This window comes from Rhinoderma darwinii, chromosome 13, assembly GCF_050947455.1.
Source record: "Rhinoderma darwinii isolate aRhiDar2 chromosome 13, aRhiDar2.hap1, whole genome shotgun sequence".
NCBI classification, from domain to species: Eukaryota; Metazoa; Chordata; class Amphibia; order Anura; family Rhinodermatidae; genus Rhinoderma; species Rhinoderma darwinii.
The window spans coordinates 11,895,352-11,917,104 of record NC_134699.1 but is presented as its reverse complement, the minus strand read 5'-3'; the positions used below and the strand labels follow the sequence as shown (position 1 = coordinate 11,917,104).

At 44.7% G+C, this 21,753-nt stretch overlaps 1 protein-coding gene and 1 long non-coding RNA gene across 3 annotated transcripts in view; one reads left to right on the top strand and one right to left on the bottom strand.

The window, feature by feature from the left end:
* Positions 1-21,753, top strand: part of LOC142665707 (cadherin-like protein 26) — a 48,223-nt gene that overhangs the window by 21,173 nt on the left and 5,297 nt on the right. For both annotated transcript variants that reach the window (XM_075845458.1, XM_075845457.1), the window contains exons 5-18: positions 1,084-1,228; positions 4,147-4,313; positions 4,645-4,776; positions 5,367-5,552; positions 5,905-6,215; positions 7,611-7,753; positions 9,675-9,905; positions 13,587-13,808; positions 15,179-15,294; positions 18,353-18,397; positions 18,991-19,038; positions 20,294-20,344; positions 20,440-20,523; positions 21,205-21,249. In XM_075845458.1, the coding sequence (XP_075701573.1) occupies positions 1,084-1,228; positions 4,147-4,313; positions 4,645-4,776; positions 5,367-5,552; positions 5,905-6,215; positions 7,611-7,753; positions 9,675-9,905; positions 13,587-13,808; positions 15,179-15,294; positions 18,353-18,397; positions 18,991-19,038; positions 20,294-20,344; positions 20,440-20,523; positions 21,205-21,249 (1,926 nt within the window). The remainder of the gene's footprint in view (positions 1-1,083; positions 1,229-4,146; positions 4,314-4,644; positions 4,777-5,366; positions 5,553-5,904; positions 6,216-7,610; positions 7,754-9,674; positions 9,906-13,586; positions 13,809-15,178; positions 15,295-18,352; positions 18,398-18,990; positions 19,039-20,293; positions 20,345-20,439; positions 20,524-21,204; positions 21,250-21,753) is intronic.
* LOC142665709 (uncharacterized) overlaps positions 9,772-21,753 on the bottom strand; it is a 47,454-nt gene continuing 35,472 nt past the window's right edge. The window contains exons 4-5 of the long non-coding RNA XR_012851549.1: positions 12,353-12,572; positions 9,772-10,597 (exon numbers count right to left, since the gene is read on the bottom strand). This is a non-coding gene — a long non-coding RNA (uncharacterized LOC142665709). The remainder of the gene's footprint in view (positions 10,598-12,352; positions 12,573-21,753) is intronic.

Sequence of the window (21,753 nt, the reverse complement as noted above, 5' to 3'; positions counted from 1 at the left end):
TACGCGACGGGGTACAACTGGGCGGCGGTCCCTACGCTCAGTAAGTGCACGAGACAAATAGACAAGGTTACACAAAGCTAAGGGAAATGGGGCAGTTGCCCACGGCAACACCGTGAGCACAAGAGAAGTGAACGAGCCGAGTCAAACCAGGAGTGTACGAGGTACCAAACGCAGAGCAGGAGAGTAGTCAGTAAGCCAGGGTCAGTATGGAGCAGGATCAAATAGTAGAAGCTGCAGCAGGGCCAGGAAACCACACGAGAAGAATCACCAGCAAGGAGGAACAGGAAAGGCAGGTATAAATAGACAGAGGGCGGGAGCTAGCTGAGTCTGGCCAGGCTGCGATAGGCTCTCCCACTCCTAAGCCTGCCAGCCTGAGTGGTGGAAGCTGGAGTCAGTCTTAGAGACATAGAAGCAGGTGCAGACTGATTACCTATGGGCGTTAACCCCGAAGCTGTGCCTGGCAGATCCTTTACAATCTATCTATCTATCTATCTATCTATCTATCTATCTATCTATCTATCTATCTATCTATCTATCTATCTATCTATCTATCTATCTATCCCCACTGCTTCCGAGCTCTCCCTTTTGTAACGACCCCTACACCTGTGTGAGCAGGACTAGGTCATAGCAGGTTTTCAATGTAAAGAATGAATTGGTTGCAAGTGGGACTGATACAAGAATTCTATATATTAGACAGTTGCATAGGTTTTCCTTATTCTATGTATAATGTACATTTTTATAAAATCAGAAGACCCCTTTAACACATTGTAATGATTTAGGTGTGACTTCTCCGCATCTTGTGCCAAGCAGCTGTCGATAACACAAAGTTGTTTGAACTATTCAGCACTTCCTCAAATTTTCTTTTCTTTATGTCGAAAATTTTGTGTTGATTTAAATCATTTTAGCGCCCCAATTAAAAACAATCACCTTTCTCATAGATAATTGCCTAGAACTTTCCGTGGACCATATGCTCGGTAGTTGCCGGCAGCTGCTGTGTTGCACCTCACCACTGCTGCTTTTTTGCTTTAATAGCACCAACTGTCAAAGTTCTCCGCAACTTTTTTCATTTTTGTTTACGTGCAGTGGAAATTCAATGCAATCAACAAAACTTCTATGAAAGTGGGTACAAGACTCGGGATTCATCTGAAGATCCTGGACATCAATGACAATGCCCCGGAGTTCAAAAACAAGACTTATTACGTATCAGTTAATGAAAGCGATCCGCAAGGTACGGTATGGCAAGACAACTCTGCACCATCTGCTCGCTGCTGTCGGGTCAGCTCATTTGCTCCATTCTGCTTGTTACTAATTGCACAGCGAGGCACAAATTGCTACGTGATGTAACGATAATAAACGGCGCCTGTCAGGCCTCGGCTGCCACTTATTTGCTTATTCACTTTTTTTAAAATTTTGTTTTCCTAATAGCAGTCGCTAGATAAATGTCTTACTCTATTATATCTTTTGTTACCTGTTGGTTGGTACTTTGAGTCTTAAGCCGCTATTACACCAGCCGATTTTGGCCGATGCAGCGAGCACCGATCAACGAGACAGCTCGTTGATCGGCGCTCGTTTGCTCCTGTCACACGGAGCTATGGATGGGGACGAGTGGTCGCTACTCCGATCGCTCGTCCCCATACATTATCATGTTTGCAGCGCGCCTCCGTTTACACAGGTAGATGTGCGGCCGACAACGGTAATATTTTACTTTTTTAAAACGATACAATCAGCTGATGATTGAGCGTTTGCTCGTTCATCTGCTGATCGCTGCCCTGATCGTGGCAATTATCGGCAATGAGCGTTATATGAATGCTTGTCTGCCCGATAATTGCCGAGTGTAAAACCCCCTTTAGACGTCAAGCACATGGCAGAGCTGTATGTAAAGGAGCTGTACAGAGGCACACAGAGTCCCTGTGGCGCCATAATACGGAGCAGTGTGCCATCATATATGGGCCTCTCTATGGTGGTGCAGGATTGCAGAGGTATTCTCACCTAGGAGCAATTCTTTTAGTGGAGAATAGTTACATTATACGGTGTCCAGTGGGACATGGCACCATTTTTTTTCAGTTGTGAGGCATACGGAGGTACAGTAGGTTCCTATAGAATGGGCGCTCTATGAGTGCCACATTACGGTCCTATACAACTCGGAGGATGTAATACGCTTATGGGCATGAGACCTTTACTTTGATTTCTTAATTGATATTGTTTGGAAATAATTCGACATGTTCTGCAGAGATTTAAAGGTTGTTGATCAGTAAGAATCTGTGTCGGACTGGGGTTCCTTGGGCCAACCAGATCAGACGATTCTGAGGTCCACCCTCCATTTATAGAGGACCTGCGCATGTCCACTTTGTATCATTAAGAAGGTCTGATCATCTCAAAAAATAGACCCTAGTGGCAAGCGATTGGCTCCAAAGTCAGCTTTAAATGGGGATGTCTTCTGCTGGACCCTTGAGGTTATTGGGTCATGGCTTCGATCTACTGGAGGATCCTCTGGTGGACCAGTCCAACCCTGAACAGAATGTTGATTGAAAATTAAGGATTCAAGACGTTGAGTTTGGAGATAGAGTTTGAAGACACAAGTGGTGGAAATGATTTGAGAAGATATTAATAAGGAGTTACGTTGAGTTGTCAAGGATGTTTGAAAAGTGATGGGGTGAAGGTGGTGAAGGTGGTGAAAGTGAGGAGAAGAAAGCAGGCAGGTCCTGAAGGGGTTGAAGATATTGAGAGATGAGGTAAAGCTGATGGTAAAGGTGGAAGAGGTTACTGACAGATAAGAAACGAAGCAATTATGAAGGAAGAGTGAAGATGATGGAAGATGAGTGTTCTAGAGGGTTGTAAGAGATATTACCCGGGACTCCGGGAGATATGATGGAACTTGAGAGTAAAAGGGTCACTTTTGGATGGTGATCAGACATAAGATCTAAGATATTGACGGGGGCTAAAGATTCTTCAAAGATTAATGCGAAGAAGTGGAACGGTTGAGGTGTCGGTAAGGTTGACCAGAGTATACACTGCAGGACATACAACCCTGCACTGAGGGAATGTGTTGGGAGAATCAATTATCACCTATCCACAGAACAGCTGATAGATGTCTAATTGACACCGCTGGAGACCCCAACGATCGCGAGAATGGGGCCCCTGAACCCCCCCATTCCTCCTCATTGCTTGACCTCACTGGTCGACTGCTTCCGTCAGTCCCATAGACATTGAACGGAGCAACGGGTGCATGCTCCACCACCGGTCTATTCAAGCCCCTCATCTCTGTGGGGGTTGCAGCGAGGAGGAGCGGGGGTTCAGGATCCTCATTCTTGCGATCAGTGGGGGTCCCAGTGGTGAAGCTTCCAGCGATCAGATGATAATCACCTATCCTGTGGATGGATGATAACCGTCGATTCTGGGACAACCCCTTTAATAAGGAACATGGGAATTTTTTTTAGACTATTCTGTAATAAAATAATAGTATTCTAGTGTAGTATAATAGTCTAATAATATACTTGGTATCGCAGTTGACTTCTATATGTGTAATTCTTTGTTCACATCTTCGTCAGGACTCTGTTCATGGGTTACGTCGGATCTTTCCGTCAAAACGACGAAACCCTTACACAATGGTGACAAACAGAGACCTATGGATTCCAGTTGTTTCAGTGTGGGTTCCGTTCATGGGTTCCCCTGATGGAAAGCTCAGACGGAACCCATGAACGGAGTCCTGACCGAGATGTGAACGGAGCCTAAAATAAAACATTTTGGAACCCCAAAAAATAATACAATAAAAAAAATAATGAAATAATTATAATATAACAAAAAAATCAACAATTGAAATATTTTTGAAACTTTTTGGAAAAATAAAACTCTGCAGTAAAGCATAACCTGCTGCAAAAGATGAAAATATAATACGATACTTGACTTTTTGTTTACATGGTCACCTTTTAACTATGTATGAAAATATATTTTCTTTCCCGGAAACCATTGACGACCAGTTTAATATTCTTCTTCTCTGGAGCGGAGAGTGTATGTGGAATTTCACAGCTGCATATGAAAGAGGAGCCAGTCAAATAAATAATAATTAGGCTGACACTGAAGACCTGGTTTGGATCTGAGGACATTTTTTGGTTCCATCCGTGACATAGGGATCTATCTGTTTTTCAGGTTATACAATTCACACAATGCTGGCCTATGACAAGGACGCAGAAAACACCCCGAACTCAATAGTCAGCTATTACCTGAGGTCCCAAACACCCACAGACCCCAATGTTGAGTTCACTATTGACAAAGACAAAGGTTTCATCTCTTTCAAAGGATGCCTAAATTACGAGGTAGAAAACCTGCGAAACAAAAAGTAACACAAAAATGATACTTGGGGGCAAATGCTCTTAAATACAGAGAATCTGTAGAGCAACTATATCAGTTATTTAATGGGATGAAAGTCCCCTCTTAAAGGGGTTGTGTGAGATAACTTAATTTTTTATGCAACAGTGCCACCCTTGTTCATAGGCTGTGTCTGGTACTGCAATTTACTTGAGCTGCAATACCAAACATAGCCTATGGACAAGGGTGGCACTGTTTTGGGATGCAATATATTTTTGTGGGACTGTGGTTGAGCGTCAAATGACCTAAAAAAAACAATAAATGAATTTCTCTTTTCAGACTAATAAGAATTACAAGTTGGCGATTGAAGCCCGAGACAATGGTGTGGAAATACAACAAAAGAGCAGCTGTGAGGTCTATGTTACGGTGCTGGACAGGAACACTCACCCTCCAACGTTGTCACTGCCAGTCGTACGTACCTAAAAACATTGCAGTATGTGGTCTTCCTTAAAGGGGTTGTCCACGACCATACAACTGATGACCTATACCCAGGATAGGTCAAGGTCATCAGTATATGAACGATGGTGGTCCTACACCCGGTCCACACACCGATAAACTGCTCCAGCTACCTCCGGGCTCCGGACGTCCATGCCTGAAGCAGATGGCTCCGGTCACAGAATAGCGGCCGAGCTTAGTATTCAAGTGAATAGGAGCAGAGTTGCTTTTCTGCAGTATGGCCGCTATGCAATGTACGGAGCAAACTGCTTCCAGCTCCGACTACTGAATACCTTTCACAACATCCGGGGCCCGGAGGTAGCCGGAGCAGCTGATCGGTGCAGTTTCGGATGTCTATACCATATGTGTCTATGTGTAGCCACCCAGTGGTTGTGATGTGAGTTGCAGCCTGTCCAGGGTTTTGCCAGCATGTCGCGATATAATATTGAATTGGTTTTATGAGAAATTGAGTTTTTAACCAAATTCAAATAAAGGAAGGGGTGGAAACATCTGAATAGCTGGAAGAGATCTGTAGATTTAGAAAATTGCCCTTTTTCTACCTACAGCTGCGCGCTGAAGTGCCTGAGCGAGACGCCAACGTAACCATCTTGCGATTTGGAATCGAAGATGGTGATACCCCGTTCACACCAGGATGGAGAGCCAAATTTTCTATCCTAGATGGAGATGATAATGAACACTACACAATTGTAACAGATCCAAAAACAAATGAAGGCGTTCTTACGGTGCTTAAGGTAAGATTGCTGTCGGTGCCCACTTGGCCGGATCAACATTGGTGAGGTTCCTCCTTTTTAAGGTTAGGTCTTCTCACCATTTTTATAAAGTAACTTGATTGGAGTTTGAAATGTTTTTGAACATGGGATGGTGGAGGCCCCAAGTGGTGGAGGCCCTGGGGCAACTGCCCAATTTGCCCTCCCAATAAACCAGCCCTGGTGGTCCAGCTGCAAGACAAATGAGGGAACCCATGAAGAGGCTGTGCTAAGAACTCCACCATGGAGGCGGTCATCGTGCTATAAAGACATTTTCGAGTCTTAGGACTTTTTGGACAGTTTTTGTGTTTTACGTTGTTTTCTTTTTGTATCACAGGCCTTGGATTATGAAGAAAGTCCCCAGAGCAATCTGGTCATCAGGGTTGAAAATGAAGAACCAATTTATAGTTGCAAAGTCTTACAGAAGACCCTCACGGGATTATGGGTTTTAGACTCTTTAAAAATTCAACCGAGGCAAGCCAAGGAAAAGTCGGAAATCACAGTAGATGTCCTAGATGTAAATGACGCCCCTGTATTTAAACCTCAGACCATCCTTACCACTTTAGATGAACATTCAATTCAACCGGGCGCTGTGCTGGTGACCCTTCAAGCCAAAGACCCCGATATAGCTGCACCCAATAACATCAAGTAGGTATTTAATGGGAAATAACTTTATAAATGAACAGCATGTATGATAATGTAAAGGTAGAACCTATGGTTGGCCATGGACGGGCATACCTGTGCCTGACACCATCGAGATACCCACCTGTCTTTGGAGCCCTGGGTGCCAACAGCGTCTATACTCCTCACCATTGCTGCATAGAGGATGCCAATATTAACGTAAACCAACCGCCCTAACCACTCATTTGCCAATCACTGTATTTTTCTTAAAGGGGACATGCTCTTACAGCCATATCTACTATGACCTCAAACTCTTACTGTTGCTTTAAATAAAAATAAATCTGCCATTCAAGGGTTAAACTATTCAGAAAATGTTGAGCAACTTTGTAAGTTATTTGTTTTATGTATCTTGTACTAATTCTGACTTACATTCTGTTTTCTTCTCCATTCATGTCTAAAGCTAAATTTAGAGTTCAGATAGTTCCTTGTAACCAGAGAGCAGTGCATTGTGGGAGTTCTAATGACAGTGACACATTTCGGGCTAAATTGTTGGAGCTAAACCACTGCTGTTTTCAAGCACAATTTTGACGGCAGCTCTGGGTGTGAATGGAGAAAATTATATGAAATCTCAAAATCGGTATAAAAACATTACAACAAAGTATCAGTAGACTTGTAGTGTGAAATATTGACACCCTGAGGAGGTTATTGGGTGACCCAGCATTTTATGACTGGGTCACCCAAAAACCTCCTTAGGGTGCCCTATTATTTACCTTAACTTTGCTTGCTGTCAGTGAGTGGAAACAGTATTGCAATCATTTGCAACCCATTTCAGTACCTCTTATAGGCAAGTTCTCAAGGCTAAGGGCCTGATTATTGACCAGGAAGGTTATTGGGTGACCTGGCTGTTTATGACTGCCTAATCATTTGCCTCAACATTGCTTTCTGTCAGTGAAAGGAAACTGTCTAGCAAGCATGTCCAAAGGGTCCAAGTACCCCCTGGAGTCAAGTTATCAAATGACACTGGTCCTGATTCTTGACCAGGAAGGTTATTGAGTGACCCAGCTGTTTTTTGACTGCCCTATTATTTGATGGCACTTTGCTTGCTGTCAGTGAATAGAAACAGTCTTCCAATCATGGCCAACACATCTAAGAACTTCCTGGAGACAAATTCTCAAAAGGCTAAGGTCCTGATTCTTGACCAGGAAGGTTATTGAGTGACCCAGCTGTTTATGACGGCCTAATGATTTGCCTCAACTTTGCTTGCTGACAGTGAATGGAAACTGTCTAGTAAGATTGGCCAACGGGTTTCAGTACCACTTTGAGGCAAGTTCTCAGAAGACTAAGGTCCTGATTCAGGAAGGTTATTGGGTGACTGACCTATGATTTGCCCCTACCCTTTACAATCCTATGTTATTCTTTAAGGTACTTTTTGGAGAATGACACGGCGGACTGGTTAAATGTAAATGAAGACACCGGAGTCCTCACCACCAAAGATGAGCTGGACAGAGAGTCCGATTATGTGAAAAACAGCAAATATATTGTGAAGGTTCTGGCTGTGGATGATGGTGAGTACAGTTGGAGGAGGATTTGTGGTGTAGCGATATAGATCCAGCAAGGTGACACCGTGCGCCAATATGGAATAATATATGTGAATGGCGCCATTCTTAGTCCTATTCGTATGGCCTATAGATGCACTACAATGACACATCCATCATACTTGAATCCCAAAACACCAGGCATTTGTAAACCCATTTCTGGCCACCAATGCCCCAAAACATTGCCCATTTTAGTAGGCAAGTTACCAGGAACAGTGCCAAGAAATTTGCAAGATCTTCAAGTTTGTGCATGTGGCATTTATAATGCTGGCGTCTTCTTATGTGACAGGCACTAGGACCCCGGTGATACCTCTGCATCCACTAAGGCTATGCTCCTGCTTATAGGTGGACCCCACTGTGCTTCAGACACAGGTTGTCAGGACATGCTGGGAGTTGTAGTTTCATAACAGCTGGAGAGTCGCAGGGTGGAGAGAACTGATCGAGAGCAAGGAATTGTCCCGACATGATGTTCTTCTTCTATACTGTGTGTCTTTTGTGTGTTTTGCCTGTAGTCATTATTTTAGGCTATGTTCACACAGGGCGGATAGGCTGCGTAAAAGTACACAGCGTATCCGCCCTGGTCCCCAAAAGGAATTCCGGATGAAAAAACGCACTAAATTGTGGTGCAGTCTTTCGGGCGGAAAAACTGCACGTTAGAAAAAAAAAAAAAAGCGTTTCATACTTACCCGTAGTCATGGCGGCACGTCCCCCTACCGTCCTGCAGCCCGGCCTCCTGGGATGACGTTTCATCCCATGTCAATCACAGGCTGCGGCGGTCACATGGTTTGAAATGTCACCCCAGGAGGGCGGCCTGGACGAAAAAGCACAGAATTCTGGGTAAGTATAAGATCGCAGCTTTTCCGCCACAAAAATCGCAACATCTGCTATTTGTTGCGGGTTTTACCTCCCCATTGAATTCAATGGGAAAAACCTGCAACACAAAAGCAGCGATTACACAAATACAATTGACATGCGGCGGAATAAAAGCCGCACCGCAGGTCAATTTCTGAGCGTTTTTTCCGCTTATCATTTACGCAGCGTGTGCACGAGATTTGTATCATCCACTCTGCTGCTACTGTATTATGCTGACGATTTTTCGCAGTATTTATGCTATGTGTGAATTTACCCTTAAGGGGTTTTACAGATTTTTTGGAAATAAAACTTATCTATTGTAAAATAAAAAGTTTTGAAACTTTGTAATATTCTTTGTGTTTCAATACCTTAACTTTTTCAAGACCTTTGCTTGCGTTCAGTGAATGGAAACAGTCTTGTTTACATTCAGAAGCTGAAAACCCGTCTTGATCATGTCCTACTAACACAGGTGCAAGGTTCATCACAGCGTATCAGACCTCTATATTAACGCTGTCGAGCTGTGTCAGTTGGACAGGAAAGGCGGTAACCAAGAATAATCACTGACAGCAAGCAGAGATCTTAAAAATGGTGAGGAATTTAAACACAAAATATTTTGGAAAATCTTAAGTGGAATTTTCTCCCTGGGAATGATATTGTTGCTATGGGAATCAGAAAAAAAGCTGTTGTTGCCCCAGGATGTGGAAATATAATACATGCGAATATTTATGTGTTTTCAGTTTAGAGAAAAATATATCATATTCTAAAACATGTATATTATCACCAGTTAAAGAGGTTGTAGTGGATTAGAAAAACATGGCTGCTATATTCCAGAAACAGCGCCCCCCTGTCTACAGGCTGTGTCAGGTATTACAGCTCAAGTCAATGGGGCTGAGCTGTGATACCAGACACATCCCATAAACAAGAGTGGCGCAGTTTCTAGAAGATAGCAGCCATGTTTTTCTAATCTTACACATCCACATTTTACACAATGGAAATGACTTTCTTATGTATCTATATAATCCTGTATTTCGTCTTTAAGGTGAACCTCCAATGACCGGCACGGCCACCGTAATCATTAACCTGAAGGACATTAATGACAATGTTCCAAAACTGCTGAATCCATTCTTAACAACGTGTGAGAATGAGGAGGAGACTTTTATCAGCACCCCCATCATCGATAAAGACCTCAAACCCTACTCCGGACCCTTCTACGTCAACGTCTTAGACACAGATCCTGAGAAGATTCCCATCAAGCTAATAGACTATAATGGTAAGATACAGATTACAGCACTATATCTTCATTTCTCCAGGGCCCCTATAGTAGGCATTCACCTTCTGTTGGTTGAGGGGCCCCCATAGTAGACCTTCACCTTCTGTTGGCTGATGGACCCCTATAGCAGACCTTCACCTTCTGTAGGCTGAGGGCCCCTATAGTAGACCTTCACCTTCTGTGGGCTGAGGGGCCCCTATAGTAGACCTTCACCTTTTGTTGGCTAAGGGCCCCTTATAGTAGACCTTCACCTTCTGTTGGCTATGGCGCCCCTATAGTAGACCTTCACCTTCTGTAGGCTGAGGGGCCCCTCTATTAGACATTCACCTTTTGTTGGCTGAGGGGCCCCTATAGTAGACCTTCACCTTTTGTTGGCTAAGGGCCACTTATAGTAGACCTTCACCTTCTGTTGGCTATGGCGCCCCTATAGTAGACCTTCACCTTCTGTTGGCTGAGGGGCCCCTATAGTTGGCAATCGCCTTTGGCTGAGGGTGGAAAGGTTCATTCCCGGTATAGGAAGCAAGTCAAACTCATCCTTTGTGGGCAAGGGGAAAAGTACCATAAGTGCAATCCATGTGATCCATACAAGCATAGGGATCCACAGTCAGGCAGGGCCCCTGGTGGGTTCCTCAAAAGGTTTGGCTCCACCTACTTTTCCATGGGTGGTGTAGATCTCTTACTCCCAACAGGTACTACAACATAGAAAAACCATGGAGGGTAATAACCAAGCCAAATTGTATTTATTGAGCGCCTCTTCTCCACCAGGGATCAGAAGAGGTCTGTAAAGGATCTGCCAGGCACTACGTCTGTGGATACTCCCAGGATTAATCAATCGACACCTGAGGCCGGACCTCTTAGACTGACTCCGGCTCCCACCAATCAGGGTGGCAGGCTCAGGAGTGGGAGAGCCTATCGCGGCCTGGTCAGTCGGAGTTAGCTGAGTAAAATAACCATTAGCAAGAGGAGTGGAGTCGATACCCACTACCGGGACAGGATAAGGCAAATCAATAAAAGGCATTTTTAGAGACATAGCAAATTCCACAGACATGATATTAGCAGATGAGCCTGAATCCACGAAGGCACTGCCGGTGGCAGACCGGCCAGCAAACGAAACCTGAAAGGGAAGCAAAATCTTATTGCGTTTCATATTAACGGGAAATACCTGTGCGCCCAAGTGACCTCCCCGATGATCACTTAGGCGCGGAAGTTTTCCGGCTGCTTATTCTTGCGCCTGGGACAGGTGTTCAGTTGATGCTTGTCATCCCCACAATAGAAGCAGAGACCATTCTTCCTGCGGAACTCTCTACGTTGTCGAGGGGACACGGAGGCCCCGAGTTGCATAGGTACCTCCGAGTCTTCTGTGGAAGAGCGAGGAGACGGGACCTCGGGGGGAATCGCAGGGAAGTCAGAGGGGAAAACACTGAAACGTTCAAGCTGACGTTCCCTGAGACGTTGGTCAAGTCGTACTGCTAGGGCCATAACCTGGTCTAGGGAGTCAGAAGAGGGGTAGCTAACTCCGACTGACCAGGCCGCGATAGGCTCTCCCACTCCTGAGCCTGCCACCCTGATTGGTGGGAGCCGGAGTCAGTCTAAGAGGTCCGGCCTCAGGTGTCGATTGATTAATCCCCTGGGAGTATCCACAGACGTAGTGCCTGGCAGATCCTTTACAAGGTCAGAGCATACCTCCCAGCCGTCTTGTTTTTTTCAGGATTGTCCTGTGAACTGGACCTTAATGGGTAGGGGGTTATGCCAATATCCTTTAAATGGGCATTCCTGTGCGGTGTTGTTGGCATACCTAGGTGGGTCAGGGCTAACAAATGTCCCACGAATGGGGATTTAAATATTGGGAGTTATGACTCAGACTACCTACTGTCATCACCACCAACATCAGACACCATATGTGAAGAATAGGCCCTATATATGGTGGAAAAAGCCTGGTACTGCTTGTGTGCCTACACCCACCACTAGGGGGAGCTCATTGTATACAGATTTATACAGCTTCCAGTTTTGCATATTATTATTTAAGAGACATAATAGTGTATGTACATCTTGCTACCTGGAACCCGTCAGCAAACTGCTGTTGACAGATCCATTTGTCAAAATCTTCTTTATTTAACATTATGAGAACAGAAACTAGAGACAAAGAGCAGCATGTTGACAAGTAGCCTATTGATCTTAACCCCCTGAAAGATACTGGATCATGTAGACAAGAGATGGTATTGTCCTCGAAGTATTAGATGACCCAAAGACAGAATGCTCGAATTCTGGTTATGTCTTCTATATTTTTATAATACATTTTTTTTAAATACAATGATGTTTATGTCTATATGTCACAAAGTCTGACACTGAGTAAAACATTATAACTACCGTCATATAATAAATCATATAAATGGACGGACAGTCACTAAGAAACCTGACGAGCTGGTTATGAGTAGAATGAGACGCACCTACAAACTCCTTGTCATTCCCCGGAGGCGGAATCCTTAGTAAAGGACCATGATGAGGCCTGTCTCAATGATGGGAGTCCACACATAACCTGGAACTTACATTGTTAGGTCTGTTTCTTGGTAATTTTTTTCTTAGAAAATTCTCCAAGCGTTTGTTAGACGCACATCATTCCACATTCCATTGTCAATGAAGCCAAGAGCACATGTACTGTAGAGGTTCCTGGAACAAAAAGATCAAAAAGGTCAACAACATACGTTGTATTGTAAAATTTCTCCTTAAAGTAAAGCGCCACCTATAGTCAAAAGTGTCCAATCTATCATCTCGCTACAAGGGGTTGTCTCATCAAGAAAAAACCCATCCATTAGGGATATCGAGGTCAAAGGGGGATGAGTCTGGTGGCCCAGCCATATATTACACGGACCGCAATTCATTCATGGCCGCCATGTAATTCTATATGTCTCCTACAGGGGACAATGAGTGGCCAGACACGACTTCCCCGACAAAAGAAACAAATCGACTATGTGGGTGGATTTTAGAGAAACCGTCTTCTTGTTGAGACCACCCATTTAATTTACAGTTCGTTATAAAGGTTGGGAACAAACAGGATGCCTCCTGTTGATTGATCTTATCAAGCATGTAATACACTCCCACTCTGGCGGACCCAGACCGTCCATGTATTATATGGATGGCCATTCATTTGCTGTAGGGAAAATGTTCCGTTGGTTCCCTGAGGATTTCAGAAACCTGACTCGGAGCGATCAGCTAATCACTGGGTCAGCTTCATTTAATAAAGGGATTGGCTAATAACTTCAGTTTACGGTGTGTTTACATTATGGATCAGTCAACAGTAATTTGTTGAAAGCTTCCAGGCAACATAAACTAAAGTTTTGACCAGGAAGATAATAGATTTTTACATTCACCTACAATGGAGCATGGTTTTAAAGGAAAAATGCAGGAAAAAAACAAATACACTGTGCTATACCAAGAGCAGGGCCTGAGTAGGCGGAGCATGACTTCTATCCATGTGTCATGCTCCGCCCCATCAGGTCCTACTCTAGGCATAACACAGTGTTTCAGTTTTCCCTGGAGTGTTCCTTTAACATTCTCATTGTTTCTTCGTAATTATATACCCCTGACCTCAAGGGCTCATGACAACCACTCGCAGACATCTCTGACTTATAGTAAAGGAGAGATCGATGAAGATAATGATGTCCTCCGATGATTCTGTTTCAGATGATATCCTCAAGATTAAGAAAGAGAAAGATGCTCGTCAAGGAAATCACACCTTACATCTGGAAATCTATGACCTCCAAGGCATTGTATCTCTGGAGAACATCACTGTGTATGTGTGTGACTGCCTGGGAGGGGAGGTCTGTATAGAAAAAATGCCAGACCCCCCAACTCTGAGTGGAGACGCCATTGCGCTAATGCTGTTAGTTCCTGTGGCCTTTCTCTGTGAGTAATTTTATTTCCTATGTAACCTGTTAAAATCTATGTCAGACCCACTGAAGAGCCTGATTAGGTGCGGTCAACTTTTTGCTGCCGTTTTGCAAAAGCAGCCTAACAAAAGACGCAATTTGACCGTCCAAGTGGGTCTCAGAAAGGGTATATATACTTTACAGCCTTTTGTTATTTGTTGTAATGCATCTAAATAAAAAATGAAGCAACTTTGCAGATAGTCTCAATTAAAAAACTCCAACCGTTTTGTGTATACAGCTCCCATGCAGAGCTATGTGTCTCCATGGTTCCAGACTAGAAACAAACCCTGTGTATATTTTGATCCTGTCTGACCTTTTTAGATGACCTACAGACAGTGGATGAGTGGGCAGGATGGAAGGAAATGAGACATGACTACAGGATCAGACTAAACAGGGTTTATTTGTAATCTGTAACTATGGAGACACATAGATCTGCAGAGAAGCTGTATACACAAAAAGGTACAATTATCAAAGTGTCCACATTTGGACAACTCTTCATCAAATGTTTCCATGCAACACTCCATATAAATAATAGTATTCCATAGAACACTCTCTTGTTTCTGGACTGCTATGCACTGCTTCTCCTGTAGGAGCGCTGTAGGAAAAACAGACATAAGAATTATAACTACAAAAAAAAAAAGGGATTGTCTTAAAGTGGCAAACCGCTTTAAGACCCCCTACACACAGGATGGAAATGCTGCGGATTACAGTCTCTGCCATGCCGATGAGATTTAAAGAAATCTCATCCACATACTGCAGAATAGTTTCCGCATGGATATCAGAGCAAGGTGCGCATTTTCAAATCCGCAGGATGCTCATTCTGTTTTGTATGTTCACAGTGAATTTTACCCTTTTCAATGTAGAAGTTGTGAAGTCGACTGTGAATCCGCAGCAAAATTCGTAGAACGATTCACTATGGAAAAATCTGCTACAAATCCGCCACGTGTGGGTAGCCTAAGAGAACGGGTCATTTTGCTTGCCATGTGCCGCTTGTTTCCGATGAGTGTCTCTCCAGCTGCTGTTAAACTACAATTCCCAGTGTCTCCTAAAACTTGCAAGCTGCTAGGAGTTGTAGTTTCCCAAATGCTGGACAATGAGAAAATGTTATCTGCTGCTTTACTGAAATGTGTCCACTAGAGGGCAGTCTTGCTTCTTGCAATCACTCCTGATTTTCTTCTATTCTGCTCTTCTTTTTCCTCATTATATGGAACCCTCCGTCTTAACTCCTCACTTGACGCTTCATAAGACTCACTTTACCAGTCTGGTCTCTCTGTTCTTGTTACAGTGCCCCCTGCTGCTGTGTCTCCTCCAAGCACTCACCTTGATTCCCTTTTTTCCTACATACAGTGCTGTGTCTCCTGCTGTGCAAGATAGAAACCAAGAAAGTTATGGTCCCTGTAGAGACTGAGCCTCTGAACTCACTGATTACATACAACGAGGAAGCGGAGAACAAGGACTGTCTGGTACGTGGCATGTTTGTCAGAATTGGTGACCAGTGCGCTGCACTATTAAAATGTATTAGTTATCTGGAATATACTCACCATTACTGCTCCCACAGCGGGGGTCACCCAGCTTTCCCAGGCTTCTGAATGGTAAAATGAAATAGGCAGAAATAACTTACTACCTCTGAAACCTAAGCAAAACCAGGCAGATCTATCTATCTATCTATCTATCTATCTATCTATCTATCTATCTATCTATCTATCTATCTATCTATCTATCTATCTATCTATCTATCTATCATCTATCCAGGGCCGGGCCTAGGATAGATGGCGCCCTGTGCAAAATGATCTTTCGGCGCCCCAACTCATCATTAAAAAATAATGCCCCATAAAAAAATTATAATGCCCATTTACTGCCCCCATACAGTATAATAATAATATTTAATAATATATTACAACCCCTTCAAGGACACAGTATTTTGTCCTCTAATTGTGCCCACAGTATTATGCCACCTGTAGTACCCCTACACAGTATAATGTCCGCTTAGTGGCCCCCTCACAGTATAGTGCCCCCCTGTAGATTTTGCCATACAGCCTCCCTGTAGACAGTGCCATAATCCCCACCTCATTTTTGTAGATCGTGCCATACAGCCCCCACCTCCCCCTTGTAAACAATGCAATACAGTCCCCCATCTCCCCCTTGTAGACAGTGCCATACAGTCTCCCACCTCCCCCTTGTAGACAGTGCCCCCAAACAAGAACAAAAATTGTACTCACCTAGACCCCGTTCCCATGACGAACTGAGCTGCTCCATGACGGGACCCTAGTACAGAGTTTCCCAACCTTTTCAGACTCGAGACAGCACTGAAAAAATAAAATTTGCTCAGGGCCCCCCTACCAAAAATTGTTTAGAGAAAGACAGAAAACGGCTAAGAACAAGCACTCCACTCGTAGGGTGTGTTCACACACGTTTTTTGTAAGGCAAAAAAAATCTTCCTCAAAATTGCTTCAGCAACTGACAGCGTTGTGTGACCTTTGTCTGTGTTTTTTCTTAAGCTGTTGAAGCGAATGCAAAAGACGCAGGAAAAAAAGCTCCAAATGAGCGCCGCAGGTATTTTCTACCTCCTATTAATTTCAATTCGAGGTCAGAGGTGGAAACCACTTGAAGACCATCAGCCCCCCACTCACAGTAAAATGACCATCAGCCCGCCACTCACAGTAAAATTACCATCAGCCCCCCACTCACAGTAAAATTACCATCAGCCCACCCCTCACATATTCCCCCTGTAGGTAGCGCCACACAGCCCCTTGTGGGTAGCGCCACAGCCCCTTGTGGGTAGCGCCACACAGCCCCCTTGTAGGTAGCACCACACAGCCCACTTGTAGGTAGCGCCAGACATCCCCCTTGTAGGTAGCGCCACAAAGCCCCCTTGTAGATAGCGCCACACAGCCCCCTGTAAAGTGCGCCACACAGCCCCCTGTAGAGTGCGCCACACAGCCCCATGTAGGAAGTGCCGCACAGCCCCCTGCTATTTAGTGCCGCACAGCCCCCTGCTATGGAGTGCCGCACAGCCCCCTGCTATGGAGTGCCGCACAGCCCCCTGGTAGGGAGTGCCGCACAGCCCCCTGCTATGGAGTGCCGCACAGCCCCCTGGTAGGGAGTGCCATACAGCCCCCTGGTAGGGAGTGCCGCACAGACTCCTGGTAGGGAGTGACGCAAAGACCCCTGGTAGGGAGTGCCACACAGCCCACAGCCCCCTGGTAGGGAGTGCCACACAGCCCCCTGGCAGGGAGTGCCACACAGCCCCCTGGCAGGGAGTGCCACACAGCCCCCTGGCAGGGAGTGCCACACAGCCCCCTGGTTGGTAGTGCCCCACAGCCCCCTGGTTGGTAGTGCCACACAGCCCCCAGCCCCCTGGTAGGTAGTGCCACACTGCCCACAGCCCCCTGGTTGGTAGTGCCACACATCCCACAGCCCCCTGGTTGGTAGTGCCACACAGCCCACAGCCCCCTGGTTGGTAGTGCCACACAGCCCACAGCCTCCTGGTTGGTAGTGCCACACAGCCCACAGGTTGGTAGTGCCCCACAGCCCACAGCCCCCTGGTTGGTAGTGCCACACAGCCCACAGTCCCCTTGTTGGTAGTGCCACACAGCCCACAGCCCCCTTGTAGGGCAAGGACTACAAAATGACCCTGATAGCTGGCGGGCAATAGACATTCAAAAAAAAGGACAACTGTGCAGGAGCACACAAAATACCCAGCTTTCCCAGCTATCAAATAAACTCCTAAAGCGGAATCCTCATCCATAGCATTGCTGACGCTGTGACCGTCGCTTCCACTCCAGGAGAAGCTCCTGTCGTCTGTGTCCATGACGTCATTGGCTTCTCCTGGAGTGGAATCCCCAGTCATAGCGTCTGCAACGCTATGACCGGGGATTCCGCTTCAGGAGTTTCCCGTGATGTCACTGTCCATATATGGACAGAGACATCAAGCAACGCTCCAGGAGCGGAATCCCCGGCCACATGGGGATTCCGCTCCTTCAGGGAGCTACAGAGGCGCTAGTAGATAGCAGAGCAGGGAGATATCTCCCTGCTCTGCTATAGTGCCGTTGCTAGTGCTATAGCAGCTGCAGCGACTGCTAGCGGCGCCACCGCCTTCTTGCCCGGTGTCACCGCTAGCAGCCGCTATGGCTGCTACAGCGGTAGCGACGGCCACTAAATTAAGAAGCGCCCGGGCGGAAAGGCGACTGCAGTTAGTGTGTGTATCCCCGCTGGTAGTTGCAACGACGCGGGGATACACACACCCGCTGGCGCCCCTCTGGCAGTGTGGCGGCTGGCGCCCTGTGCGACCGCACTGGTCGAACGTATCCAAGGCCGGCCATGTATCTATCTCTATCTATCTATCTATCTATCTATCTATCTATCTATCTATCTATCTATCTATCTATCTATCTCATATCTATCTCTCTTTCTCCCTCTGTCTATCTATCTCATATCTATCTCTAGTAAAATTGTTCTTATTTTCCTCTGTTGTAATTTTTTTTAATACAGAACTAATAACATCTGTTTATTTTGCTTTAGGCCACAGATGTGGGCAACATGGCGGATGTCACAACCAATGACCAGGTAATCTGCCAGGCACATATAAAATGTTTGTATAGCAAATGGTGTTTGCCTAGAGACAAAACATGGCATCCCATGACAGTCAGTGACATATAACCCTACTTCTACGATGTGCGGCACGTCGGACCTTACATACTTTGGAAGATTGGGGGTCACTCTAACCAAAATTTACATTTTTGGTGGAGTTGCTTTAAACCCTCACTATGTTACCTATTAGACTGAAAAACTATTATTACCTTCGTGTACCGCCCCTTTAAATCAAACCCAAGTGAAAGACTACATGAAAGGCCATTCCATTAATTAAAGGGAGTGGGAGCAGCTACGAAGTGCATCCCCATCTGTGGAGGACCTGACCTGTCTATGATTACAATGGGAACTGTGTAATACTTGATTTGACCTGTGGTGGCACTGCAGGGAAATTAAACACTTAATGGCAGTTTTCCCTGCAGATTCTTACTGATCGCTGGGGTTTCAAGCAGCAGGACACCCAGTGATCATCTTATTTTCAATTTACCCAATGGATTATCAAAAATAATAACCCCTTTAATATGTTTTCTGAGCATAGAGATCCTTAACACATTTATATCTCTCCGTAGGAGGAGATTGATTCGGCATTCCACAGATCCAGCACCAAAAGATCTTCAGTAAGTAATTTTGAAGTATAAACTTTTTGCATATTTGTGGCGAAGGGGATTAAGTAAGCGAGATGATACATTTCTTCAGTTCAGGTTGTAAGCAATTTCGCAATTTTCAATGAAATTCTCAAATCAGCAAACTTGTGAATTATTCTCAAGTCGACAGCAAAGGCTCCCGGAATAAATTTACATTTTTAGAAGTAAAAGGTAGAAATAGACACCGGTAAAAGCTGACTAATTAGAAAGAAAAACAATTTGCAATTTTTTATTTTTATTTTCAACAGACCATCATGCTTTACTCTAAGCGGATACCCCAGAGACTTCTCGAGGGTTTATAAGTGTGAGGGAGGGGGTAGAGCTGTTTATGGTAATGTTGGGTAAAAAGAAAGACATTGATCTGTTTTTGCTCTCATTGCAAAGGTGGAGAAAAAAAATTACCTGCAAAAATATTCCTGATTATTTTTGAATTGTGGCCATGAATAGTTTCAGCAAGGACTGTGCTTGCCAGGCAGTATTCAAATAAGTTCAGGTGGCTGCTTATCAACATGTGCCACCTCCAGTAGTTGGCACCACTCAATCTTCATGCTGCTGTGGAGATCTGAGGGTGTCACTTGGATAGAACAGAGGACCTTGTGAGTATTGAGGGAGGAAATGCCCACCAGTCCTCAGAGCTTAACCATGGACTTTAAGCTTGAGGTTGGAGGAAGGGGTGGTGGACCAACAGGACAGATCTGGACTACCTGCTGTAAAGTTTCTTCTAAAATGACATGGCCTATCAAAAAATTCTATTTGGTCTTGAGATTTGACCCATTCTTCTTCCTTATTGCTGGTGTGACCCTGCGCAGGGCTTACTTTCCCTTCCATACCGCCCACTAGGCATAGGAAGAAGGAAGATGCCCAAGGGTCATGCCTACAAGACATGGTAAGGGGGTGAATAAGTGGCAGGCCCGTCTGTTACCATCATGGAGCGGTGGCATGAACCAGCCCACACAAGGGACGGAGCCCCTTTTGGTTTCTTCTCTAGGGCCCCTAACGTATTAATCATGTTGTGGTTGCAATGGCGTAGCAAGGCTTTAATTTTCCTGGGGGCAAAAATTCTGCAAAACCTTTTCTTAATCTTTAAAGAGAACCCCTACCAGTGACGGCCGACATTTTTATAGGGCACCTGTCACAGTTGTACTAGTAGCTGTTAGATGCTCGGTAATGATGGTTTATCTATTGCGGACATTTGTAAAGATATGTTTTCATTTCCTGTATGATACAGGCATTACTGGTCCATAATAATCCAAGAGTGGGTCGTTCCAACAGCGTACAGGTAAGCAGCCTTTGGATTTGGAGCATTTATCAATACATCTTTTTTTTCTTGGTACAATGTTCTACCAAAATTCCCATTGTTTTTTAATTTTATAGGTCCCTTCAATTATGATTCAAGAAGGAACCCGAGGAGGAACAGGGACAGGGGCTTTTGATCGTGCCCAAATGCGGCGCCATTCAGTAAGCCAAAGACCAAGGGGTTGTCAAAGGGGTAACATGAAGATTTTGGGCTCCAATGTATAATCTGTGCCAGGGCCCACCATATGCCAACTACAATACTGGTGTCTTTTTATGTGTCAGACGGGCTTTTGGCCCCTTCAGACACCAGGACCTGGGTGCGAATGCTACCTCTGCCCCCGCTATAGCTACACCCCTGGGCCATGTGTTTATAATGACTTTTTAGAATACAAGTTAGGTCAATACAGCGAACATCCCAATATAACAAATATGTATTGACCATGGGTCTGGACTATCCTGGTAGAACATCATTCGCTACCAGGCTGCCATCTCATTATTTCCCTATGCGGCACTAAAAACAAATGATATTTTATATCTACGGAGAAAAATATTTAATTGATACACATGAGACACCAGATGAAACAGCGATTGCAGCTATTAAAAATCTAGAATAATGATTTAAATCACAGAAAAAGTCCCGGCTGTGTACGATGAATGCTTTTGTTTTGCAAAGAAGCAAAAATAGATGTAAATTAGACAAGAATGGAGCTTCTTCTATGAAGACAAATCCTTACTCAGTAGATACTTGGCTGTCCCATGCATCGTCCTTGGTTGACCTTTCTATAGAAACATCAAAGTTTTTGGGTTATTAAAAAAAATCTAAATGTGTCTATTATTTTTCAGAGCTATCACACTGGGAGAAGACAAAATAACTCATTGAGACTTCAGGTAAGTTTCTCTGAATCCAATGGCTTTGCTGACCTTCTAAATTCAGCTGTTCTTAAAGGGAACCTGTCATCAGTTTTGATGACCCTAAACCGCTATATACTGTAGGTGCTAGAGAGACATTTCAGAACATATCCATGTATAGCAGCAGTAATAAAGCTTACCTTAGAGAGAGACGTTTTCAAAAACTCCTGTCCTGTATGCAAATTACTCTCAAAGTGTCCCTTGGGCGTTTCTTCAGCAAGCAAGTATCCTGCGATCGCAGCAGCAACCCTTCATATTTTGGCTCGATTGACATCTCTGACGCCTCTTGCGTCATCCGCTGTTCCCTGCAAAGAGGTGTCAATCAAGCTTAGATGGGAGTAATTGATGCCGAGATCACAGGACACTTGCTTCAATACTTCTGTTCTATATGGATACCTTCTGAAATGTGTCTCCAGTCCCTGTATAGCAGTTATAGCGATTGAGGGTTGTCAAAACTGAGGACAGGTTCCCTTTAATACCAAA